General features: G+C 36.8%; 5 protein-coding genes, 2 long non-coding RNA genes and 2 pseudogenes across 16 annotated transcripts; 4 read left to right on the top strand and 5 right to left on the bottom strand.

Annotated features, from left to right (window-relative positions):
- The first annotated feature begins 1,308 nt into the window (after positions 1-1,308).
- Positions 1,309-3,742, top strand: LOC104779613 (putative serine/threonine-protein kinase PBL3). The gene is made up of 6 exons (XM_010503989.3): positions 1,309-1,578; positions 1,855-2,192; positions 2,297-2,432; positions 2,550-2,686; positions 2,789-2,912; positions 3,115-3,742. Exons 1-6 carry the CDS (start codon positions 1,512-1,514, stop codon positions 3,591-3,593), a joined length of 1,281 nt encoding a protein of 426 aa, XP_010502291.1. The 5' UTR covers positions 1,309-1,511; the 3' UTR covers positions 3,594-3,742.
- Positions 3,743-3,983: 241 nt separating this feature from the next.
- LOC104779612 (protein IQ-DOMAIN 29) lies at positions 3,984-7,476 on the bottom strand. 4 transcript variants are annotated; one of them, XM_019244456.2, is made up of 7 exons: positions 7,194-7,476; positions 6,357-6,495; positions 5,992-6,261; positions 5,719-5,907; positions 5,549-5,629; positions 4,366-5,479; positions 3,984-4,265 (listed from the first exon to the last, which is right to left on the bottom strand). In XM_019244456.2, exons 2-7 carry the CDS (start codon positions 6,447-6,449, stop codon positions 4,234-4,236), a joined length of 1,779 nt encoding a protein of 592 aa, XP_019100001.1. In that variant the 5' UTR covers positions 6,450-6,495; positions 7,194-7,476; the 3' UTR covers positions 3,984-4,233. The 4 variants fall into 4 exon arrangements, with proteins under 4 accessions (XP_019100001.1, XP_019100002.1, XP_019100003.1 ...); XM_019244457.2 differs by having other exon boundaries at positions 7,187-7,360; XM_019244458.2 differs by having other exon boundaries at positions 7,007-7,313.
- A 2,970-nt stretch (positions 7,477-10,446) lies between these two features.
- Positions 10,447-13,590, top strand: LOC104779607 (putative LRR receptor-like serine/threonine-protein kinase At2g02780). The gene is made up of 7 exons (XM_010503980.3): positions 10,447-11,910; positions 12,000-12,121; positions 12,198-12,444; positions 12,524-12,717; positions 12,810-12,847; positions 12,928-13,042; positions 13,129-13,590. Exons 1-7 carry the CDS (start codon positions 10,647-10,649, stop codon positions 13,378-13,380), a joined length of 2,232 nt encoding a protein of 743 aa, XP_010502282.1. The 5' UTR covers positions 10,447-10,646; the 3' UTR covers positions 13,381-13,590.
- On the bottom strand, positions 10,523-14,366 carry LOC147945235 (uncharacterized). The gene is made up of 6 exons (XR_015596429.1): positions 13,466-14,366; positions 12,959-13,296; positions 12,229-12,452; positions 12,016-12,106; positions 10,988-11,777; positions 10,523-10,861 (listed from the first exon to the last, which is right to left on the bottom strand). It is a non-coding gene; the product is annotated as an uncharacterized LOC147945235 (long non-coding RNA).
- A 94-nt stretch (positions 14,367-14,460) lies between these two features.
- Positions 14,461-19,506, top strand: LOC104779609 (uncharacterized; annotated as a pseudogene). The gene is made up of 9 exons (XR_015596424.1): positions 14,461-14,687; positions 14,919-15,094; positions 17,646-17,713; positions 17,806-17,905; positions 17,996-18,151; positions 18,241-18,345; positions 18,571-18,673; positions 18,759-18,838; positions 19,023-19,506. The product of XR_015596424.1 is annotated as an uncharacterized LOC104779609 (transcript).
- Positions 15,390-17,099, bottom strand: LOC104779608 (uncharacterized). Of its 5 annotated transcripts, none has more exons than XR_015596425.1 (5): positions 16,795-17,099; positions 16,638-16,679; positions 16,424-16,484; positions 16,275-16,327; positions 15,390-16,109 (listed from the first exon to the last, which is right to left on the bottom strand). It is a non-coding gene; the product is annotated as an uncharacterized LOC104779608 (long non-coding RNA). The 5 variants fall into 5 exon arrangements; XR_015596428.1 differs by having other exon boundaries at positions 16,424-16,505; positions 16,883-16,990; XR_015596426.1 differs by having other exon boundaries at positions 16,883-16,989.
- A 24-nt stretch (positions 19,507-19,530) lies between the features above and the next one.
- LOC104779610 (ubiquitin-conjugating enzyme E2 2) lies at positions 19,531-21,159 on the bottom strand. The gene is made up of 6 exons (XM_010503981.3): positions 20,919-21,159; positions 20,522-20,658; positions 20,394-20,419; positions 20,215-20,304; positions 20,043-20,131; positions 19,531-19,878 (listed from the first exon to the last, which is right to left on the bottom strand). Exons 2-6 carry the CDS (start codon positions 20,644-20,646, stop codon positions 19,750-19,752), a joined length of 459 nt encoding a protein of 152 aa, XP_010502283.1. The 5' UTR covers positions 20,647-20,658; positions 20,919-21,159; the 3' UTR covers positions 19,531-19,749.
- Positions 21,160-21,332: 173 nt separating this feature from the next.
- LOC104779611 (pentatricopeptide repeat-containing protein At2g02750 pseudogene) lies at positions 21,333-23,644 on the top strand (annotated as a pseudogene). The gene has a single exon (XR_015596416.1). The product of XR_015596416.1 is annotated as a pentatricopeptide repeat-containing protein At2g02750 pseudogene (transcript).
- Positions 23,568-25,482, bottom strand: LOC104779606 (single-stranded DNA-binding protein WHY3, chloroplastic). The gene is made up of 7 exons (XM_010503978.3): positions 25,086-25,482; positions 24,894-24,994; positions 24,674-24,766; positions 24,354-24,448; positions 24,173-24,249; positions 24,008-24,096; positions 23,568-23,921 (listed from the first exon to the last, which is right to left on the bottom strand). The coding sequence occupies exons 1-7, from the start codon at positions 25,318-25,320 to the stop codon at positions 23,802-23,804; spliced, it is 810 nt and encodes a 269-aa protein (XP_010502280.1). The 5' UTR covers positions 25,321-25,482; the 3' UTR covers positions 23,568-23,801.
- Positions 25,483-25,608: the final 126 nt, after the last annotated feature.

Genomic DNA, 25,608 nt, shown 5'->3' with positions numbered 1-25,608 from the left:
GACAAAAAGAGATGTCATATATTAGGGGTGGATTTTACCCCAATAATAGGTCCAATCCAGAAAAAGCCCAAATGAATTAATAGGCCGCGAGGGTTATTTTGGTCTTTTCGGATGACGAACCGACACAGTAACCTATAAATAGTAATTGTACAGCATACGGCCAAAGGACAAAAAAACGGAGAGGGAATTGATACGAGAGAATTGATTCTCGAAGTATAGACTTGACGAGCTCGCAGTTCGCCAATTGTTTCCTTTTTTGTTATTTTCTAGTTCGTCTTTATCGATTATAATCCGACCTTTTTTCATATAATAAAGAGAACTTCGACCCTCAAAACACCGAACTAGAATACTCTAATTAGACCGATCTGGACATCAATATCATACAATTATGGTAATCTGAGCGGTACAACGGTAACAACCGTAAATGTCATCACTAAAAAGTAAACTCAAGATTGTGATGACTATATTATGATTTGTAGTTTAAAGGTTTTGAACTACATATGTTTTGTATATTCAATCATCATATAAAATTTGCATATTACACGTTTTCGAGAAAAAGTAAAGTTTATTGTTGTGATCGAAAATATACACTTTATAATTAATTTGATGATTCGTTTAGTGATTCCTCTACAATATTCCATATATCTTCTTAAAAAAAAAAAAAAATGTTTCACAGTTTTACAATTGTACGAATGGTTTTTGCGAAGATCGTCCCCACGTGTCAGAGTGTAAAACAGTATGACCAAAAAAAAAAGCTCTTAGATGTGTCGGTCAAACGTAATGTGAATAGACTTGAAAAATATTTGTTTGGGGTCAATGCATGGAATCAATAAAGTTAACGATACACTTGAAATTTAAAAATATATTCCAAAAGCGTGTTATTACTACTTAACCACCCTCATTTCCATTAAACAGTACTTAAACTCCTGTACCCCAATTTGTATAAATTAATAAATAAAATCTTCACATTATCATCTAAAAATTTATTGGAATCTTTTTACCAAATTTAATCTTTAGATTTGATGCAACTTTAAAAGTTTTTGCTTTTGCTTAAAGTTGAATGTAACACCAAAAAAAAAAGGCTTTAAGAAAACAAAATCTGACGTGGATTTGCTGACGCAAGCAAAGATGTAGCCCAGATGGTCCAGATCTTTACGAAACTATCCCTTCTTTGATGCCATAAAGATTCGCCGAAAGCAAGGGTATTATAGTCATTTAATATAAAACAACGGACCACGTAGAACAACAAAAAGCAAACAAAAATAAGGGTAGAATCGTCATTTACTCCAACCCCCCCCCCCCCCCACCACCGCGACTATTGTATGTATGGTGTGCTGTGCTTCTCTGTGATTCTTTACATCTCTCTCTCACGTTCCTCCTCCTTCTCCTTCTCCTTCTCCTTCTTCTTCTCTCATTTTGGTTTTTCTCCAAATCATCTCTTCTGGATAATTTAGTTGATCATTATTACAAATCAGCTTTTTGTTCTTTTGAATCTGTCTCGAAGGAAAAAAATGGGTAATTGCTTAGACTCATCAGCTAAAGTGGATAGTAGCAGCCACAGTCCTCATGCTAATTCTGGTAATTTCTTTTTTCTCCATACTTCTTACAAAAAAGTTTCTTCTTTTATCCAATTTCGATTGTTTCTGCTATATGGTGTTCTTCAAAAATCAAACCTTTCGAGTTACCCATCTCTGTATATGATGATTTTGGTTTGGGGGTTAAATGTTGGATCAGACTGGTGTTTTGAATCCATGTGTTACTCTCTTAATGTGCAAATTGAATTGGAAATTTTAAGTAATGATCTTTTGTTTTAAAGTCTGACTTTTTAGATATTTTATTTGGATCTATTTGTAGTTTCGTCGAGCTCAAGAGTTTCTAGCAAGACAAGTCGTTCCACAGTTCCTTCAAGCTTAAGCATAAATTCTTACAGCAGTGTTGAGTCTTTGCCTACACCAAGAACTGAAGGAGAGATTTTGTCATCACCAAATCTTAAAGCTTTCACCTTTAACGAGCTCAAGAACGCTACTAGGAACTTTCGACCTGATAGTCTTTTAGGTGAAGGAGGTTTTGGTTATGTGTTTAAAGGATGGATTGATGGAACAACTTTAACCGCTTCAAAACCGGGTTCTGGGATCGTTGTTGCTGTTAAGAAGCTTAAAACTGAAGGCTTTCAAGGTCATAAGGAGTGGTTGGTAAGTCGTTTTTTTCCTTCCTTCTCTTATTTGGTTTTTGTCATGTGATTGGTGTTATTAATATTGTTAGGTGACATATCTTTTTGGATTTTGTTTGGTTTCAGACTGAAGTGAACTATCTTGGTCAGCTTAGTCACCCAAATCTTGTCAAACTAGTTGGGTATTGTGTAGAGGGAGAAAACAGGTTACTAGTATATGAGTTCATGCCAAAAGGAAGCTTGGAGAACCATCTTTTTAGACGTATGTTAAAACCTGTGATTTACCAAAGCAAATCCTTTTCAGAATCAACACATCTTTATCTTCTTTATACTTTGTTTTGTAATCCTTGTCAAATGCTTTTTTTTTTTGATCTTGCAGGTGGGGCTCAGCCACTTACGTGGGCAATAAGGATGAAAGTTGCAATAGGAGCAGCCAAGGGGCTTACTTTTCTTCATGACGCAAAATCACAAGTGATATACAGAGACTTTAAAGCTGCTAACATTCTACTCGACGCTGTAATAATCCCCGAGAAACCTGATTAGTAGCCTCTCTTCAACACCTTATTCTAGGGATTTTACTTCATTTCTAACCAACTTCTGTATCGATCTCAACCGCAGGAGTTCAACTCTAAACTTTCAGATTTCGGTTTAGCTAAAGCAGGTCCTACCGGTGACAAGACTCATGTGTCCACACAAGTTATGGGTACTCACGGGTATGCCGCCCCTGAATATGTAGCCACAGGTGAGAAACTTTGGCCTTACCTTCAAAAGCTACTCTCTTAAAAAACAATTAGCCTTTGCTTTAAAAACACTAGCCTTTGCTACTCAAGCTTTAGACCTTTGCTTTAAAAACCATTAGCACTTTACTAAAAAGCTTTCCCCTTCGCAACTAATACACTTCACGTCCAAAAATTCTTAAGCTCAAATTTGATTTTTATCCACAGGTCGATTAACAGCTAAGAGCGACGTATACAGTTTCGGTGTGGTACTACTGGAATTACTCTCAGGACGAAGAGCGGTGGACAAATCAAAAGTGGGAATGGAACAGAGCTTAGTTGACTGGGCAACACCGTATCTTGGCGATAAGCGAAAGCTCTTTAGAATAATGGATACGAGATTAGGCGGTCAGTATCCTCAAAAAGGAGCATACACAGCTGCTAGTCTGGCATTGCAATGCTTGAACCCCGACGCAAAGCTCAGACCGAAAATGTCAGAAGTTTTGGCTAAATTAGATCAGCTTGAATCAACGAAACCTGGAACCGGAGTTGGAACCAGACAAGCTCAGCTTGATTCTCCGAGAGGTAGTAATGGATCTGTTGTACAAAAATCTCCAAGGAGGCATAGTTATGATCGGCCTCTCTTACACATAACTCCTGGTGCTTCTCCTTTGCCTCCACACAATCACTCTCCTCGTGTAAGATAGGATTCACTGTAATAGTTTGCCTTTGTCTTTGTCTGTTGTATGCTGCTCTGTGTGTAAAATGTCTTACGTGCAACGGACGAAAGTTTCATTCTTGCCTCAGTTTATAGATTTTGATTTGAATATTTACTCAACGGGGAAACTTTACAAAACTTGATTGTTCTCTTTATACAATTCCAGATCGCAGTCTTACTTGAGCTAAACCTAGCAGATGATTTGTCTATCGAGGGGTCTATTGATCTATCTTGTGTCTTTATGCTGCTGTGTGTGTACAATGTGGTTTATCTAGAACGGACCAAAGTTTCATTCTTGTCTCAATGTTATAAAAAATTTGGTTTGCTCCGAGTTAAATCTGAAATGCAAAATTCAACAACTGCAAATGATTAGAGACAATTTTTAAAGAAACTATTTACTCAAACCCTATTTTGTTTGTGAAGACAAAGCATCTGAAAGTAAACTGAAGACAACATGTCAGAAGACTCAACACACCAAATCAAAACCAAACCAAACCAAAACACACAATCATAATAAAGAAACAGTTAAAAGTGATTAAAAAGGTTTCAGAGCTCTGTTCAACAGTGTAAGATGATGAGCATGCCTCTATGATTGATTTCTCTTTTGTCTCAAAAAGGTTTCAGAGCTTTCACCGTTTCCACTCAGCTTTCGTCGACTTGTCTGAAGTAAACAATAACGCAATGTGTTAAAAAGGATGTAGATATATTAGTGTAAACTTGTAAAGGCTAAAAATTAGGCATATAGCTTTAAAACCTCTTACCACCAATGTCCTTGGAAGACGAAAACGATCTGTCACTGTTCATTGATCCTTTAGCTGAAGCTATGAGAAGTCTGTGAGCTCTTGGAGACATTGTATTCAGCTTACCATTGGCTGCGGGAGGAAGAGAGTGGCGCCGTGTTGTCCCGTTTTTCTCAGGCTTCTCTTGAGCGATTCTCGGAGAACCTTGTCCTCTTATTCTTGCCTTTGCAGATGCAGTTGGAGCCATATAGCTTGGAATTTTACGCCCACTCTGTGTAAGCCCATCGTCTTGATGATGATTCTCAATCTTTGCAGGCAACGAAGCTCGTCTATCGCTTGGCTTTATGTTCTCAGAAGTAACATTTCCGTTCTCAGAAGCAACATTTCCATTCTCAGAGCTTATCTGAACGTCTGGCTCTTGGATTTCATCTTCAGCTTTATCATCTCTCTCAGCAGTCTTGAGTTCCTCTTGCTCCGGGTTATTCAGAACTGGTGATTTGTCTTCTTTCTCGAGATCAGACTCTTTCGATACTGTTTCGGGGATAAGATTATTAATCTTTTCATCTTCGGGAGCATCAACTACAGAAGCTGAAACCTTATCAACAGACAATTCTTTCCCCACTGAATCTGCGACCTCTTTCTTCTTCTCAGCAGATTTGCGGGTAGCTTTCTCTATCCCGTTCGAATGAGAAGCCTTTTTTAGACTAATTCTAGGCTTCTCATCTTTAACCTCCACTGAAGACCCTTCCTTTATGGCGCTAGTACTTTTTCTTGAACTCTGCTTAGACTTGTCATTCTCGATTTTCGAAAGTTCTTTACCAAGTGTGGAAGCCTTCCTCACAGTTCGCTTAGGCTTTTCGTTTTCAGCTGTAGAACGGTTACTGGAGCTATTTCCAGTAACTAAAGCACCCGATGGTTTCCTCACACCTCTCTTAAGTTTTCCCTTTTCCGTTTCAACTGCTTGAAAACTTCGCTTCTTTGTCTGAGATTTTGGTATCAGATTTTTAACCACCAGTGGACCAGGAGCCCAAACCTGCAATTGTGTCCAGCGTTCAAGCCACACCTTGCCTGAGTTAGGATCCTCAGGACTATACTGGATCTTCAGAGGCAATGTCGTTGGTGATGAAACCAAAATCTGGAAACGTCACGGAAACAAATAATTATGAGCCTGTCACAGAATCACATAGCAACATGTTGATGTTACCTTATCAATCATGGAGAGCTTTGTGGGAGTCTCCATCCAACTGTATGTGGTTCCTTGCAAAGTTTCAGAATTCTCGGTTTCCTAACAGACAAAGGATATTTCAGTTTTGAAAGCAGAATCGAGTAACAGTTTTCAAAGTGGAATCTCTAAACTAACAGAAATTTGAATACCGTATTTGTTTTCTGAACTTCAGCCGCGGTTTCTGAGGATCTAGCTTTCTTCCCGCGAACAAGCGCTTGCAACTTCACAATTCCCCAAATGCACGAGTAAGTAGCAACAGCTTGTCTTCTAACTAAGTGACCACGGATAACTGCTTGCACCCTTATGATACTTTTGAGATTCTGAAACTCTTCACGGGCCTTCACGAGTTAAGAAAACAACAAAGTATGAGCAAAATAAGACCTGGAAACTCAATAGATATAGAATAAATAATAATAATTCACCTGATGAGCTCTAACAACAGCTTGAACCTTTGTCGCAGCTTCTTCAAGCTTCACTTCTTCAGAGTCATTCCCTGACTCAAGATTCACATTCGATGCCTCATCGCCTTCAATGTCTCCACTTGGCTGCTTCTCAGGGATTACAACATCAGGAACTACTACAGTTTGAGTAGCTGCAACTTCTTCTGATGTAATTACAGGGGGTTCGGTAGGTAGCTTTGAGACATTATTATCCTTCACCCTCACTACAAGCTCTTCTTTCTTTGCAGATCTCTTCCAAAATATGAAACAATGGTTATAATTACTCACCATTTAATGTTCCCATCGGAAAAACAAAAAAAAAACACAAACTTTCACTACATGCTTACCAATTTTTCGCCTCCTTTCTCCAAACTCGATTTGGATGACTTCTTCCCAAGAAGAGACTTGATCCATTTACCAGGACTTGGAGTCTTTCCCATCTTTTTTAATGGCTACAATTAGAAAACTTCCTACAAAAACAGAAACCTGCATATACAAAAACACAATTTGTTTGTATAAGCCCACACGCCAGGTCAAAACAAACAAAGTCCTACGAAATTTACAATAGCATAAGCTAGAGAACCATCAATTTTACTTTAACCTGAAACATATAACAAATAATCAAAAATCTCGAAACAGAAACCCTAGAAACACACACAAGACATCAATCAGAGAGTGACATAGAGAGAGATATTAACCCTAACAGTTCGAAACAAGACGAACACAGAAATCAACTGTACAGTGATTAAAGCATAAAACAAAAGAGTGAGACGAAAGAAAAGTAAAGAAAGCCAAAGGAACACATAGACCCATCAACAAAAGTGAACAAAAAAAGCAGAGATTTTGACGATTACAAACCACAACCCATGTAGATTTAGCGGGAAAAAACACCCAAAAAAAACCTAAATTTCATATAAACAAACCAGAGGAAAAAAAAACTCAAAAGACCGTTTTTTTTCCGAACAAAATAGAGATACAAAACCGAAAAGAGAGTTACTTTATAAGCAAAATCAAAGAGTGGAAGAAGATGGAGTAAGATTTGAGTAGTCAGACTCAGATCTGATGCGTAGAAGAAATCAAAAGCGGAAACTTTTTTTTTTTTTTTGCGAGGGTTTCTTTCCTAAAATGTAATTAAGAAAAAGAAATTTAAAATGTCAAATCTGAGGTAGAAGTTTACAATGTACCGAATCGTTACGGCTACTGTTATGTTCTTCAAAATGTGTGTGTGTTTTCTTTTTGAGGCTCTTCGTCGGAGCAGTGACCTAAAAAACCAAAAAGTGGTTACAGTAAGAAATTACACTCCCACCGTTTGTAATGTGAGGGAGAGAGAAACAAAAGAAGAGAGATGGGCACCATAAAGGTCTGAAACGACTGTGTTTTATTGACTTTTTGATAATGGGTTTATTAGTGGGCCTATTTGTGGTATGAGCCCAATTTTGGAGTTGTAGACTGTATTTGGATTTTACTGACATGTCTTCCTTTTTTTTTTTAAGTTGGATTGCTAGTTGGATTAATGGCTTTTCTAATCGAGAATTAATGTTGTCATTATCGAAGTGGTTAATCCGCTAATTATAATTTTGAAAGGCATTAAATGTTTGTTAATTACGTGTGTCTATCTTGCTCCTTTTTCTGACATTAAAAAAAAAAGAGAGAATAATTTCATTTTGTTTTTGTTTTTGTTTTTGTAGTTAATAATGAATTATTACGTCGGAATATCATCTAGTAATGACATTATCTAGTAAATAGTATCGTTTTGTCACCCACCATCCTAATTCGAATTAATTTATTAGAATGTTAAGGAGTCATAATCAGAATGTCATATGGTTTAGCTATATAAACTAATACTTTTTTAACCATTTGAGTAATGACTTATTACTATCATCAACTGAAAATATTTCACAATTTTTGTACAATTTCCAACAACCCTTGATCTTGAAGCAGCTAAACCTAAAAAGAAGATCTAAATGTCTTATGATTGTCTACGTATATGTATTATAAAATATTAAAGAAAAAGAACGAAAAAATTTACTAATCAAATTCTTAACATAAATTTTTGTTATGATGTCTAATTAAAGTTTTAGGATCCGAAAAGTTTATATTCATTCGGCTGTACTAATCCAAAGTTTTGGTTTAAGCAAAAGTAGTTCAGAAAATAATATAAAATCCTTGTACAATTTCCAACAATCCTTGATCTTGAAGCAGCTAAACCTAAAAAGAAGATTTAAATGTCTTATGATTGTCTACATATATGTATTATAAAATCTTAAAGAAAAGAACGAAAAAATTTACTAATCAAATTCTTAACATAAATTTTTGTTATGATGTCTAATTAAAGTTTTAGGATCCGAAAAGTTTATATTCATTCGGCTGTACTAATCCAAAGTTTTGGCTTAAGCAAAAGTAGTTCAGAAAATAATATAAAATCCTAAATATCTAAATAAATTTGACTATAACAAGTTCACATATTAATTATCTATAAAAAAATCTCATGAATATGGTTCTAAAACTCTAATAGAAAGCCAAAAAAAGAAAATCAAATCGATGTTCATCAAAAAGTATTCTAATTTGGGTATCCTATTTCTCTATGGCCGTACAAACAATTTTTTTTTTTAACTTGGTTTATACCATAATTCTTTTTATGGAAGTAAATGACATAAAACATGAACAATCTTCATTTTTCAGTTTTCCACATACCAAAATATTTCAAATGCTACCAAATTAAATTTAGACATGAAAAAACTAAATTTACATATTAAATTTTAAAATAAAAATTCAAACAAAATATGATCTAATTCTTTCATCTTTTCTTTTTCGAATGGTTTGAATGGTTGGAAAGCCATCCTCTATTGGATCTACGAAAAAAGCATGGAAGAACATCTTGACATGCTAGCATTTCATATGGTTACTTTTAGCCATCATTGTTCTATTTTCTATATTCTAGAATGTAAAGAAAATTATGAACTTGACTAAAAATAGTGGTATTGAAGAAAAATGTGATATTAATGACTAAATCTAAATGAAAGAGCTACATTTATTATACCTGGATGATTAACGAAAAAATAGCCACAGCTTTTTTTGGTTTAGGTGTCTATTTTATTTTACTTTAACTTAAAAAACAAAGAATTTATTGTTTACCTCCTTATCAAGTCAAATAAATTAAAATGAACTATTTTCCATGTAATAAATTAGAAGAAAATTAAATGTTAATAATATTATTATGGCAAAAAAAAAATCGTCACTTTGCAAAGAAATTGATCAGAAATTTACAAACAGCATGAAGATTAGCAAATCTTGCAACCAGAAAATCAACTTAGTTCCTGCACAGATTAACATTTGCAAGGAATAAGCATAGTATACATAAAGATATGTCCTCAATAGTCAATACTAAGCAATTTTTGTTTTTTGTATTACTTGCAACAAATATTTTTGGGCCTAAATGTATTACAATATAGACAGGCAAAATGTTACTATGAATAGCGTAAAAGCCCATAATAAAATTAAAGACCTGGATTTCAGAAAAGAATATAAAATATATATATTTTTATCAATAAAAAAATGAATGGCTGTTGTGGAAAATATTAAATGAAACTTTCCCAGTGACGATTATTCCAACTTCCAAGCCCATTGCATGTGCTTCATCGTATGTATATGTAATCCATAATTTTTTTTCACACTATCATTAATAAAAGTAGAAATTGTACCCAAAAAAAAAAGAGAGAAAGTTAAATGAACAGTTCATCAGAACACAAAGAAACAGCTCGACATTTGGTAGAATCTCTAACACACTTTTAAAAGATAAGACACAAAACGTAATGGCTTCGTTTTCTCAAGGACACAACACGACACACATCTCTTAATCTCATTCTCACCGACAAGTTACAAAAACATCTCGATCAAAATTAACTATAGATGTTATAATCCAAATGCAGATGTTTTATATTAACAAAACAAAAGCACGTGTTTAATCATTCTATGTACGAAAATGAACAAAGAAAGAATCATTATTAGAGTGTTTAACTGTTGAATGTCTAAGTCTTATTAGCTGTGAACTAATGAACCATTTGAGTTATTAGTACTTATCACATGAACAAAAATACTAAAACAAACATTTGATTAAGGTTCCAAATCATAACATGCGAAAGTCTTTAGTATCAACTTTTTTTTTGACATTTTGCTAAGTCTTCTGAATTCATAATTAGACAAGTTGAGTTAAATTAGAAACAAATAATTAGATCAAAATATCATGTGGAATAGAAGTTGTTATTGTTAAATAATACAAAAGTTTCATCTTCTTGGATTCATTAAAAAACAGTCTGTCAAACTTAGGTTGTGCAATGTGCAGTAATGAACAAACAACCAAACCACAAAAGTATTATAAAAGTTTATGAAATGAAAGATGGCATTTATTGCCTCCACCTTAATCGGCTTTTTTTCTTCACTCTTTCTTTTAATTTTCACACGTAAATCTTCAGGAAACTTTATACATTTGACCCAAAAATTTATACTCCATCACTTGATCCAAAAGTTTTCATTCAATTTTCTAATAGATCTGTCTCTGTTCCACTGAAAGAAATGAAAATTTTCAATCTCTAAATCCAAAAACACATCTTTAATTCACTGTAAATTTTCCCAAGAAAATGCAGAAGTGTCTTCAAATCCATGTATTTTCATTCATTTTCTTCTTTCTTCTTCTTCAAACCCATGTACTATCCGAGTCTCAGCTAGCTTCAAGTAGTGAATCAAAAACTCTTCTTGAAATCCAGAAGCAACTACAGTATCCACATATTCTTCAATCATGGACCGATACGACCAACTTCTGCCGCATTCGTCATTCTCATTCCTTCAGAATCGTCTGCTTCAAAGGTCACGTAACAGAGTTAAGTATCACCGGGAACAGAACCAGTAAGCTCTCTGGAAGTTTTCATAAACTATTCACTCTGCTTACACAGCTCTCAAGCTTAAAGACTTTGTCTCTTACCTCACTCGGGATTTCTGGTTCTCTCTCTCCTAAAATCATCACCAAGTTATCACCTTCTCTCGAATCTTTGAATCTCAGCTCCAATTTCATCTCCGGGAAGATCCCGGAAGAGATTGCGTCTTTGAAGAAACTGAGAAGCCTTGTTTTAACAGACAATATGTTCTGGGGGTTTGTCTCTGATGATCTCAGAGGGTTGTCGAATCTTCAAGAGCTGGAACTGGGAGGTAATAAACTCGGGCCTGCAGTTCCTTCACTCCCAAGTAAGCTTGTCACTGTTTCATTGAAGAACAACTCCTTTAGATCCATGATTCCAGAACAGATCAAGAAGTTGATTGAGCTTCAAAGTTTAGACCTTTCTTCCAACCAATTCACCGGGTCGATTCCAGAGTTTCTGTTTTCGCTTCCTTCTCTTCATATTCTCAGTTTGGATCAGAATATGTTAAGCGGGTCAATTCCATATTTCTCTTGCAGCTCCTCAAAGATTAGAACTTTTGACGTTTCTCACAATCTCCTAACCGGAAAGCTTCCTACTTGCTACTCTTCAAAGAGTTTCAGGAATCAGACAGTGCTTTTCTCATTCAATTGCTTGTCTTTGACTGGCACTCCTAATGCGAAGTATCAGCGTCCGCTTTCTTTCTGTCAAAACCAAGCAAGCAAAGCAATAGCCGTGAAACCTGTCCCCAAGGTTCAAGAGAAAGATTCTACAAGAATCAAACTCGGGTTAGTGATTTTAATAATCATCAGTGCGGTCATCCTTGCAGCAATTTTGGTTCTGTTGATTTTGATTGCCCTGAAAAGAAGAAGATCAAGATCAGAAGAAAATCGTTCTGAAGTAACCAACAACAACAACGAGAGACATGCCTCTGATAAAGTCTCAGTTTGCAGTACAACAACCACCAGCTCTAAGTCATTACCAGATTCAAGTAAACAATGACTCTTATTATTTACTTTGTAATATTGAAAGTGAGTCTTTCTCTAGGAAAAACCATTAACAGTTTCTTTCTGAGTGTAGAACGTGTACCACATACAATGAGATCTGCAGTGATTGGTCTGCCGCCGTACCGTGTTTTCTCCTTGGAGGAATTGGAAGAAGCAACTAACGACTTTGATGCAGCAAGCCTGTTCGCAGAACAGGTAAAAAACAAAAACATGCATGACTTGAGACTCTGATGATGAACCTGATTAATTAATATGTATAGTATCCGAACAGCGTTACACAGGTTGTCTAAGAGAAGGCATACCAGTGACAGTGCAATGTATCAAGCTGAAGCAGAAGAGTTTGCCACAAAGCTTAGCTCAACAGATGGAAGTTTTATCAAAGCTAAGGCATATGCATTTGGTTAGCGTTCTTGGACACTGCATCGCTAGTAACCAAGACCACAATCAACACTCTGGACACACCATCTTTGTCGTCCAAGAATACATCTCTAGTGGATCATTGAGGGACTTTCTCACAAGTAATAACCTGAAAAGAAACAGAAAATATATTCAGAATAGATTCAAATGGTTATTCATTATGGGAATTTTTGTAATCAGACTGTAGGAAGAAAGAAGTACTGAAATGGCCTCAGAGAATGGCGATAGCCATAGGAGTGGCTCGAGGGATACAGTTCTTGCACATGGGAGTAGCACCAGGGATCTTTGGGAACAATTTGAAGATAGAGAATATCATGCTTGATGAAACGCTCACTGTAAAAATCAGTGGCTATACTATTCCTTTACCAACCAAGGTATTAATTCTTTGACTAATTCAATTAAATTCCTAAATATCTTTCTTCTTCTTTTAATTGACCAATCTAAGAAAATTTCATGGCATTTATAGGTTGGAGAAGAGAGTCCTCAAGCCAAAAATCCTCGGAGGTTGTTGTATCTCTAAAGATATAAATAAAATGTGTTCTCTCCCATAAATATTCTGAAACTTGTTAGTGAATTGTGTGCAGTAACGAAGATAGAGAGAAAGAAGATGTGTACCAGTTTGGAGTGATACTACTACAGATCATCACAGGCAAAGTAGTAGTTTCAGGATCTTCAGAGATGGGAAGTTTGAAGCTTCAGGTCTGTTCTGTTTCAGTCAGAACCTTTTTCATCTTAGTTAATCCAGCATGGTCTATGAATTTGACCTCAATGTTATTTTCTTGCAGCTGGAGAATGGTTTGAGAGATGAACCATCGGTACTGAGCAGCTTAGCAGATCCATCTGTTAAAGGATCATATGCTTATGAGTCGTTGAGGACGACAGTAGAGTTTGCTATCAACTGTCTTTGTGAAGATCAGACAAAGCGGCCTTCGATAGAAGATGTTGTATGGAATCTGCAGTATACAATTCAAGTGCAGCAAGGATGGAGACCAAGCAGCGGGAATCATGAATCATCCATGAAGGCAATATATGAATGACAAAATCCTCAAGAAAAATGTTCAAAAAAAAACAGTAAAAAACTGTAGAAACAGTGAAGAGTCAATATGTAGTTTCATAGATTACCTGTAATGTCTTCTATTAGCTTACTTAGTACCCAATCTGTTGTATCAAATAAACAGCAATACATCTGCGGAATGATCGAACTGAAATATATATACTAATGAGGAAGATGAATGTGGTTACAAAAATACATAGAAACATCCAAAAGCAACAGATCACAGAGTTTGAAAAAAAACACACAAAGACATAGAGAGTGGGTGGAGCAAAAGAGAGGAGGCTTAATGTTTTCTGAAGACAAATGCTACCACAATAATATGATTGCTAGTCTGCAGTCCATCTTTGCTCGACAACCTCAGGTTCTTTATCAGACAAGAACCTCTGTGCCTGGAATACTGATCCCAAAAGCTACTGCTAACCTCTTACTATGCTCACATCTACTTCTCAAAACCTTTCTGCCTCTATCACACTCCATGTTAATTCCCACAGTCACCATTACAAAAGTCTTTCACTCAGCCAGCATTCTATAAAATTTTCCTCTGTTTCCTCATGACTTCTAGGCTTTTAATGGCTTCACGTAAATAAAACCATCACAAACAACATCCCAGGGGGGTCTTACGCCGCCTTTTTATCATATCATTGAAAAGATTAAGCCCCGTCTCACCCATTCCATGTATCCCATAGCAACCTATCATGGCGGACTAAGCTTTTTGCTACAATAACATTGACTTCCACTAGAATCAGATAGACGATATCAAAGCGTACGTGATTGAGGGTTTTTGTCGAACACCTTGCGTGCATACTCGAAGAAAGCACATTTTTATAGCAGCAGATTGAGATCATAGAAGTCAGAACAAAGAGCTCAGCCTCGCAATTTTCCTCTGATATGCGGAAGCACTCTCAGACGAGACGCACCGTTCCATGGCGTCGAGAACCACCGACGGTGATGACTTGTTTTGTTAAACGCATGTACGTACATAGTTCTATTATCTTATATGGGCCTAGCTGGCTGGCCCAAATTACGCAAAACTAATAAGGGAATAGACTTATACGTACAACCAAACAGGTTTACAATAATAATATGATTCTTCTCCTCCGTCTGCTGCAAATCGTTGCCGCCGCCGTTATTTCCTCACCGGAGCAACTTCCGATCAACGGATCGGGGTAAATTGGAGCTCAGTTCTGGTACTTACTTATATCTGATGAGAACCAGTATCATGTCGCAAATGCAGCGAAGCTTCTCAATCGAATTGCCTAAACTGGTTCCCCTGCAACTTCCATCTCGGATGTGAGTAGTTCATTGCGTATGTTAACGAGTATTCTGTTTTCATAAGTTTCAGAGCTGGAATGCAATAAAAAGCTTGACTTTGAGCTGGAATGCAATAAAAAGCTTGACTTTTTAGGCTTCTCTGATGTTTTTATGTATTGATCCAAATGGGCTGATATGATTTTGGTATTTAGTGTTGAAGCTTACCTTTGTCAGTTTTATATTGATTGTGTTCTTATTCTTTACATGTAGGGAGACTCATCTATGGTATGTTATGCCAGATGAAGTGAAGAGTACATCTCTTCTAAAACAATACTCTCAACTTCTGTCACCACCTGAGAATGATGAAGTTCTTCAGATGCGAGGCGATAAGCTTCAGAAGAATGCTTTGCTTGCCCGCACTTTGGTTCGGACCACCATTGCAAGATGTATGTCTTCACATCTAGTATCAATCATTAGGCACTGGAGTTTCCTATTAGGCTTTGTTTCTTGAAGATTAAGGGGGGTGTATTGAACTTGATATTTTAGGAGATTTACTGAGATTTTAATATTTTAGAATTTTGAGAGATTTGAGTGTAATTTTAGGAAATTTGGTTATTAAATTTGAGATTTTAGGATTTGGTGAGATTTGGGTTTTGAGATTTGTTGAGATTTGATTATTGAATTTTAAGTGATTTTAATATTTAGAAAGAAGAAAAAAAGAGCAACTTGGAATGTTGTTGATTATTTACCTAATCTTCTTTCATACTATGATTAATTTAAGAAGAAAAATAGACATTGGTCATGTTCTTTTTCCAATCGTTGGTGGAGCAACTACAACACAAATAAAAAGCCCAAAATGATATGCATTTCAGAAGAATGAAGAGCTGTCACAGTTAACCAAAAAGTGAGGTTCATAAAAAGATTAATCTCATATGAAGAACTAATCTCATATGAAGAACTGCAGCTCTCAAACTTAGCTTTTAGTGAAACGGAGCATGACTTTTCAGGCAGATCCTTCATTGGAGACAATGTTGGTGTTGGATCTTCTTTGGTTATATCGTCGTCGTCTTCATCATCTTCAAGCCGTGACGGTGAAGACTGAGGTGTTTCAAAGGTGTGGTTTGTTTACTTGTAGCTTCGTTTGAGTAATTTGGGTTTGATATGTAGATAAAGTTATCAACAGAAGAAGCCATGGTTTCTTGAATCAGATCAAGAGAAGCTTGTAAAGATGGTTCATGGTGAAAATGGGTTTTGTTTGGAGTTTGAAAAACACTTGTGTAGAGAGGATTGGATAAAGAATCGATGTTTGATGATGGTAATGGCGAAGGTTCGTTACTTGTGGTGGAGATGACTAAGCTTAAAACCTTGACTAAGCTTACTACCTTGACCATTGTAGCTGCCATAATCACCTTCGAGGAGCTGTTCATCACCACCTCCTAGCCCAATTCCTTCCCACATTAACTGAATCACCAAACACAATTGCTATTTACCAAAAATTTTGCTAATCATTCTTGGTAAACATAATGATGACTATAAGCTTTAAAACCCCAAAGAGGTATTATAATCCACATGAACCAAAAAGAAACAAGAACAATGACCTTATTGTAACAAACTTTTTACACTTACAAGAGCGATGACTTGAGCTGCCTCTTCTCTCTTCCAGTATTCCTCTGTACTACCTACATATACACAATAAGCAATGACTAATCAGAGTTTTTAAAGAAAGCATAGAGCTTTTCAATTCAGACAAAAGAAACAAAGCAGAGAGCTTTTACCAATCTCCTAATATCGTTGCGTTGTTAGTTATTGGTCCATGATGAGTTGTTCCAATGTAATCTATATCCACACAAAAGCAAACTGCATTCTAATCACCTCAAACGAAACTTCAATTTCATATCATAAGCAAATTCATGAGGAAACAAGTCTGCAGTTTTTTTTTTTTGGGTTTTCTGATATAATTATAAACAGAGTTTGCAAAATCAAAAATACCTGTATAATAACTGGGTTTTCATCATGTTGCTTCACTGGCTCCTGAAAGTAAAGAAAATTGAATCCAACTTTTCAATTATCTCAAACCTGCTAAGTGATTAGGGGGTCTGTAACATGAAATTGAAAATCTTGAGATGATAAAGGGGATTATTATTGCCAGGAGAGAAGTTTATGGTGAGCGGAGACATGGAGAGCGATGGTAGAGACGATCATCCGATCAAAGTTTCGACTCCGACAACTCTTACCTATGATCATAGATAATCCAAGAAATATTTTTTTTTTGTGTGTTTCCCAGCACATCAGTAATTAAAAAAAACTGACCGCAGAAACTTGTTATTATTCACTTCAACGAAAGTTTTAGGATTTTTATGATCAAAGAGAGAAAAGAGAGAGAGAAAGCGAGTTGCTGTAGATGTCGAACTCTTTTTAAAAGATTTTTTTTTTTTTTTTCAAAATTTCACCTTTTAAGGTGGGATTTTGTAAGCCATATTTCTTAACTAGAAATGTTAGAAAAGTCTCCTAAAATCACATTCATTAGATTTTTATAAAAAGGTTGTGATTTTTTGAATAACAGTAGATTTGAGGTGAGATTTATAAATTATTGATTGAATAACAAGAGATTTTAAATGATTTTTATAAATTTCATATTCAATAACATAGGATTTCAGATGATTTTAAAAAATCATCAATTAAATAACAGAGGATTTCAGAATACTCCAAAATCTCCTAAAATATCAAGTTCAATACACCCCCCTAAGTTTCTTAGTCTCCTTAAGCTGCCTTTCTGTATGATGTTGTTAGGTAGTCTCTTAGGGTTATGATTAATTGTAAAACTTAGTTTGAAAGAAACTTAATCTTTAAAAGATTTATTCAGTAAAATTGCATTACCTGAAACTGTGAGCTTATTATATTACCATGTGGTGGTTACCTGCAGACTGAATTTTTCTTATAGAAATCCTAGATTTTTACGAGTTTGCTGAGCATTAACTGTAACTTTCATATTTCTAGATCAAATAAACAATGGGGTCGATCCTCGGATCTTGATGTTCAAGAAGAATATGTATGGGAAGCCTGAGGTGAGACAGTTGTTTGGGATTGTATACTAGACTAATAATAGTCTTGGCTTAAGGCCAAAATTTCATTTTTTCTTGTTTAACTTTTTTTACAGGTAGATTGGCAGAATTATAAGAACTGTAGTGACCCACCATTGCATTTCAATATCTCCCACACAGATTCATTAGTTGCCTGTGGGGTCTGTACATGTTCCTGTAAGTCTTCTAATTCAGGCAAATACATACATTTTGTCAATGCTTTTTTTTTTTAAAGATTTGAGCAGTTGCAGTTTATTATGACTGTAGGTTGGTATCGATCTTGAAGATAAGGATAGAACTATAAAACATGATGTCTTGACATTAGCAGAGAGATTTTACTCTACTGATGAAGTGACGTTTTTGTCAACTATACCAGACCCCGAAGTTCAGCGAAAGGAATTTATTAAGTTATGGACTCTTAAGGTAGTTTATACGGACAACATATATACTTGAGAGTCTGAAAATTGTTTCTTCTCGAAAGTTTAGAACTGTTGTGATGGTTCTGTTTCCAGGAAGCATATGTGAAAGCATTAGGAAAAGGTTTCTCTGCTGCACCTTTTAATACCTTCACAATCCAGTCTAAGGCTGGAACAAATGGAGGCTACAATCTTTGCAAGGTTTCTTTTAGACTTTTAATCACACATTCTGGAATTGAATAGGGTGTTTATCAAATGTGATTAGTTGTTGCGTTGTAAACTTTCTGAAAATTCCCTTTGCAGTATCTTTTTCATTGCCGTCGAAAAAATGTTTTTGCTGCATAGTGTATAAATAGACAGTAGCTATAGAATTATAGGACGCTTGATTTATTTCTCTAGACGTCTGAACTGTCTGTCAATTCATAGGAGGAGACGAAGAAATGCAACAGAGATTGGAAGTTTGGCCTATTGGAGTTGGCTGATTCTCATTATGCTGCAGTCTGTATTGAAGATGATCAAGCTAGTGAAGGTGCAGATTCAGTTGACATAGCTCTTGATACTGAACAATCCATTTATTTAGTGCTTTCTTAATCACATATTTTTCCTTCTTGCAGGAGCTCCTCTGAGGGTAATTGTTCGAAAAACCATCCCATTTGTAGAAGATGAACTTATTTCTGAAAGCAAATTTCTTTAGGTAGTGCAGCCTTCAACCTTCAGATTTATGTAGCATTTTGTTTTCCAAGAAATCCCTCTGTAGTACATTCCATGCAAGCAAAATATCAAATTTTATTATCTGAGCATCTTGGAAAATCACCAGTAATTTTGCACGAGCAGAACCCATCATAAGGGATATAAACTTGTTATTGAATTGGTTGCAGACTTGGGAGTAGTGGAGAGAAAAAGAAGATGTGTACTAGTATGGAGTGATACTACTTCAGACCATCACAGGCAAGTAGTGACTGCAGGCTCTTCATAGATGGGAAGTTTAAAGCTTCAGGTCTGTTCTGTTTCAGTCAGAACATTACAAATTTGAAACCTTTATGCTATTTATTGAAGCTGGAGAAGGTTTTAAGAGATGAACCACAGTACTCAGTAGCTTAGCAGCTCCATCTGTGAAAGAATCATATTCATATGCTTAGTCGCTGAGGAACGGAATTTCCTATCAACTGGCTTGGAATCTGCTGTATACAATTCAAGTGCAGCAAGGATGGAGACCAAGCAGTGGGAATCATGAATCCGCCATGAATGCAATATATGAATAAAATGTTCATAAAGAGAGACAAAAAAAGTGTAGAAACAGTAACAAGTGTATATGACATCTTCTATTAGCTGAATTAGTAATCTGTATTATCATATATAAAAGCAAAAGAAGAAGAGCAGCAACAATGGTCGAACTGAAATACATATTATAATTATGAAGATGAATGTGGTTGCGAAAATACAACGAAACAACAAAAGCAACAAATCACAGAGTTTGAAAAACACACAAAGACATAAAAGCGAGTGGGAGGGAGAGAGAACTCTCAGAGAAGTGTGATGGTCGAATCAAATACAAGAGAGGAGGTTTAGTGTTATTTGAAGACAAATGCTACAACAATATAATTACTAGTCGGCAGTCCAGCTTTGTTCAACAACCTCACGAACTCTTCTGTTGTACTCACGCTTGCTTTCACTGAACATTCGCGCAGCTTCCGAGTTTGCAGGAGAATTCGGATTAGGATCACATAGCAATGACTGTGATGAAAAAGGACGATTGTTCAGCCACGAATGTAATCAAATTAGATCAAAGATCCGTGTAAAACGTGAGGAGAGGAAGCAGAATAACAACAATCATCAAAAGTTTATAGAGAAACAAGACATGAGAAGCATTTGGATACAACATTTCTGTATATATATACCTGAATGGAGGTTAGTATAGCAGCGACATCGTATATTGGACTCCATTGGTTTTGGAGAATGTCCAAGCATATACTCCCATCAGCATAAACTGCACAACATTGACCAAGTGCGAGTTTCATCAATCACATGCACTCAGAACAAGAAAAGATGATGTGGTAATCTCTAACTTACTGTTAGGATGAAACATCCGTGAAACAAACCGAACTGTCGGTGGTTTATTTGGATAGTCTTCAGAAAACTGCAGTGAGAGTTTGAAAGTACCTGAACAAGATCATAGAAAAGAGACATAAGACCAGGTATAAAAGATTTCCAAAATCTCAAGATAAGTGATTACAATAACAAAAATTTACCTCCATCCCAAGGGGTATCATCCGGCCTGCAAATCAACAAACAAAATGTTCAATAAGTACAGTGCAGACATAGAATGTCTCTCAAACCTATCAAGTATCAATCTTTTTACTTGGTTTTGTTCCATTACCCGAATATAACAGCATTCCAAAGCATGATATTGTTGTCTTGAGGAGCACCACTAATACCAGCAGGTGGGTCTTGCTGCAACCTCTTGAAATCCCTCATCAATCTCTTCCTCGCCGGAGTCGACATCCTTCTCTTACTCTATCATCAAAACCCATTACAAAAATTTCAAAAACTCAACTTCATATCAAAATCTCAATTATGTTCTTCTAAATTGTGGTTGCACATCTAGGAGCACATCAATTGCAAAATTGGAAAAAGCAAATACTTTACAAGACCACAACCACCTAGGAATCTTTTAACATCGGATCAATTTCACACAAAAGAATCCAAAGAATGATAACAACATCTGAATCTACGGATCTAAAAACGAAGCAATCGTGATAAAAAAGAGATCTTACTGTTATACAAAAAGGGAAAGATCGGTGGAGATTCGTCGTCAAGCTAGCATCTCTCCTTGCGGTGGCCGGATAATTCAAACGATGACGACGAGAGAAAAGAAAAAGTCTCCGAAGCTCGACGATGATAGAGAGAAAAGAGAAATGATGTGGAACTTCGTATAACGCACGCAGTGGTGTGATCTGATCTTCTAGAAGCTTCGATCCAATCAAAGCTGTGTACAGTCAGAGATACTTCAGATATTTTTTGTTCAGAGGCCATGCGAGAGTTTAGCGCTTAACCGGAAATTAAACCGGTTTTAACCAGATTCTATCCAATTTCATTTCAACGGAAAAGTTTTAATCTTTGATCCTTGTTGTGTAACAACAATGGAGGAGCTTTGATGTGACTTTGGTCTCGCTGTTGCCTCTCTATAGATGATAAACCTCACGAGACACCGAGTCTCGCATCTCGTCACATGTGGATCTTCGCTGGATGCGGTTTTGTCTCACTCTCCTAATAAGTTCACGTTCCCGCCTCTTCTCAAATCATGTGCGAAGCTCGGTGACGTTGTACAAGGTCGGGTTCTGCATGCCCGTGTAATAAAAACTGGGTTTTTCGTTGATGTTTTCGCGGCGACGGCTTTGGTGAGTATGTACATGAAGGTGAAGCAGGTGACGGATGCTCTCAAAGTGCTCGACGAAATGCCTGAGAAGGGTATTGCGAGTGTTAATGCGGCGGTTTCTGGGCTTTTAGAGAATGGGTTTTGTAGAGATGCGTTTAGGATGTTTGGGGAAGCTAGGGTTTCTGGGTCTGGGACAAATTCGGTTACAGTGGCGAGTGTTTTGGGTAGCTGTGGGGATATGGAAGGAGGGATGCAATTGCATTGTTTGGCGATGAAATTAGGGTTTGAGATGGATGTTTACGTTGGAACCTCTCTTGTTTCAATGTACTCGAGATGTGGAGAGTGGTTTTTGGCTGCTAAGATGTTTGAAAAAGTGCCTCATAAGAGTGTTGTGACCTACAATGCTTTTATCTCAGGGTTGATGGAGAATGGAGTTATGCGTTTGGTCCCTAGTGTCTTCAATCTCATGAGGAGGTTTTCAAGTGAAGAACCAAATCCTGTTACTTTCATTAATGCAATAACTGCTTGCGCTAGTCTTTTGAATCTTCAGTATGGTAGACAAATTCATGGTCTTGTCATGAAAAAAGAGTTTCAGTTTGATGCAATGATCGGTACAGCTCTCATTGATATGTATTCGAAATGTCGATGTTGGAAATCAGCATACAGTGTTTTCATTGAGCTGAAAGATACAAGGAACTTGATATCTTGGAACTCTGTTATCTCTGGAATGATGATTAATGAACAGCATGAGACAGCAGTTGAGCTGTTTGAACAGATGGATTCCGAGGGGATAAAGCCTGATTCGGCGACGTGGAATTCACTGATCAGTGGCTTTTCACAACTAGGGAAAACAATCGAAGCTTTCAAGTTCTTTGAGAGAATGCTATCAGTAGTTATGGTTCCTAGTTTGAAATGTCTCACTAGCCTTTTATCTGCTTGTTCAGATATCTGGGCTTTTAAGAACGGCAAAGAGATCCACGGGCATGTCATTAAAGCTGCAGCTGAAAGGGATATATATGTTTCGACGTCTCTCATTGACATGTACATGAAATGTGGGTTCTCTTTGTGGGCACGCCGGATCTTTGATCGGTTTGAACCGAAACCCAAGGATCCCGTGTTCTGGAACGCTATGATATCTGGCTATGGTAAACATGGAGAGTGTGACTCTGCAATTGAAATCTTTGACCTATTACGAAAGGAGAAAGTAGAACCGAGTATAGCAACCTTTACCGCTGTTCTATCTGCTTGTAGTCACTGTGGCAATGTCGAGAAGGAATCTCAAGTATTTAGGTTGATGCAGGAAGAATATGGATATGAACCTAGTACAGAGCACATTGGTTGTATGGTTGATCTTTTGGGTCGGTTTGGGAGATTAAGAGAAGCCAAAGAGGTCATCGATCAAATGTCAGAACCATCATCTTCGGTTTACTCTTCTTTGCTCGGTTCATGTAGGCAACACCTGGATTTAATTCTTGGAGAGGAAGCGGCAATGAAACTAGCAGAGTTAGAGCCAGAGAATTCAGCTCCATTTGTGATCTTGTCCAGCATATATGCTGCATTAGAAAGATGGCAAGCTGTGGAAAGCATTAGGCAGTTAATAGATCAGAAGCAACTGGTGAAACTTCCAGGTCTTAGTTTGTCTGTTTAAGTATTTGCTGAGTGGTCAAACGTGAGCAAAGGCAGGGATTTCTTTGGGAAGTATTGACATGCTCTTGATTCGGGGCTCGTAAAGCAGGTGATACACTGATTCAGGTTTACATCCGCAGTGTGGAAGACACTTAAGGACCTAAAGAAACAAAGTGAAACAGCTCATTGTGCGGGGTATCATACTCTGTTTAATGTCTGAATGCGATAATCCGGACAATGATCTCCTTTATCTTTGTTTGTTTAGGTCCCTTAGTTTCTTCTACACTGCGAATGCAATCCTGTATCGGATGAATTACCTGGTTTACAAACTCCGAAATCGAGAGCATGTCAATGCTCCCTAAGAGATCAGAGTATTAGACCCTTTGTGATCAAATAAATTAATGTAAAGACTAGACAAGAGTAAGAGTAACGTGATTCTTGTATTAGCAAAATTGTAATCGGTTGCTCTTCAATGAACACAAATTATCTAACACAAAATATGAGTTACGTCCTACACAACAACACTGCTTTTTTTTTTTTTTTTTTTTTTTTTGTGTTCTCTGTCTCGAACAGCTCTTGGTGATTCATTGATTTGAAATAACAAAAAGATGGGATGGACGGCAGAACCGATTTTGCAAGGTTGCCTCCATCTTCATCATCTACTCCATTCGTAGTCTCCTCCATACTTAGGTGACGCATTGTTAAGTCGGTTAGAGTCTTCTGGTTTGATGGAGGATGCAAATGCGTTCCAGCCTATAAGGTGGGGCAAGATAAACTGCAATTCAATGTGTAAAGTTAGAAGCTAGAACAAGGGCAAAGGCTTTTCACTCACAGAGAGAGAAAGAGAGAGAGAGAGCTCACGTTGAAAGCAGAGATAAGAACAGCAAACTCTGCTTTGGTGATTGGTATATATACATTCTCATCTACATTCAAGAGCCTGTTTTGAACACCTTCATGGAAAATAAGCAATGGAAATCAGAAGAGCTTGACGAAAAATAAAGAAGAAGAGATAAAGGTTTGGCTTACTCAGGTTAAAGAAGCGGCCAGAACCATCTGGGAGGGGCTCAACTTTCAGCACTTTCCTCACTTTACCTTCATCACTTCTACAACAACCAAACCACAAAACCAATTACGAATCACAACTCCAAAGAGAAACACAACACATTCTGTGTAATGAAAAAGACCTCATAAGATCCCTAGACCATACCCTTTTCCCTTGTATGGGTCATGGAAGAATTCACATGATTCTCTCGGCCCAAGGCTAACTAGGTTACCAATTTCTGTAACTGACAACGAGAACACCTGCATCATTCGACATCAAAACATAAGTAAAAGTGCTGTTTCTTTCACCAATCTATAAATTACCAAGTTCAAGATAAAAATTAGACCTACAACATTTCACATCAAACATAATCTAACCAACCACAACCATTATAGAAAGTTAAAAGGCTGTTTCTTTCACCAAATCGAGTTCATGATATTTATCACAATCTCTGAAAGTAGCAAGTGAAAGATAAAAAACCAAACCTGCTTCCTGCTCCAATCGTATTGACGAACACCAGCTGCAGGAGCAAACTGGAGCAACAAAAAACCTTCCTTTGTAAGCTTGAACGCACCAGACTGGATCAAAACCATCACAAGAGGAAGTAAGGAGATCAACCTAGAGATAAACACAGTAATGCTTTTGATCTTCCAAAAGAGAGAGAGAGAGAGAGAGAGAGAGAGAGAGAGAGGGAGAGAGACATACTTCCAAAGCCACAAACTCAGGAGCTCGTGGCTCTATCGTAAGAGCAGCTTTCCCTTTGTAAATCGAATGACCCACGTAGAATCTAGGAGAAGATCCTTCAGCTATATAAAACCCAAACAAACAAAAAATCAAACTTTTTCTGAAATTTCAAGCTTTCACTACTCAAAATTCAAAAACAATTGAGTGACCTACTGGTTTGCGGAGAAGAAGAAGAAGACACGTCACCGAACCTCTGCTTCTCAAAGTAATCATCTTGGCGTGACTTCACCGTTAATTTCAACCTCGCCGCCGGTTTTTTCAAAGGACCGATTTTTCCGGCGAAACCACCGGAGGTGAGAGTTGAGTGAGAAGAGAGAAAACGAGCGTCTGTAAACTGATGGGTTTTGGAGAAAACCGCCATTAGAGGAGAAGATAAGAGCTGCGACATCGTTTTTTGTTTTTCCCTCTCAGTGCTTCGTCTTCTCCACTGGGGTTGGTTTGGATATCGATGGAGGAGGAAAAGGGTTTTAGGAGAGAAGAGGACTTTCTCTTTAATTCGTTTTTTACCCAATCATATTTATAATTTTACAAATTTGCCCCAATATAATATTAAGAACCTTTCAACATTAACCCAATATTCATAGAGTTGACCCTATAAGTTACTTTTAAATGCACGGTTCAGATTTATTGGTTTGGCTTCTACTATGAGTCAGTCTTAACGGCCGAGATTAGTTTA

The sequence above is a fragment of the Camelina sativa genome, chromosome 4 (assembly GCF_030686135.1).
Source record: "Camelina sativa cultivar CO46 ecotype springtype chromosome 4, ASM3068613v1".
NCBI lineage: Eukaryota > Viridiplantae > Streptophyta > Magnoliopsida > Brassicales > Brassicaceae > Camelina > Camelina sativa.
Note: the sequence above shows the minus strand (reverse complement) of the source record. Positions and strands in the feature narration are given on the sequence as shown.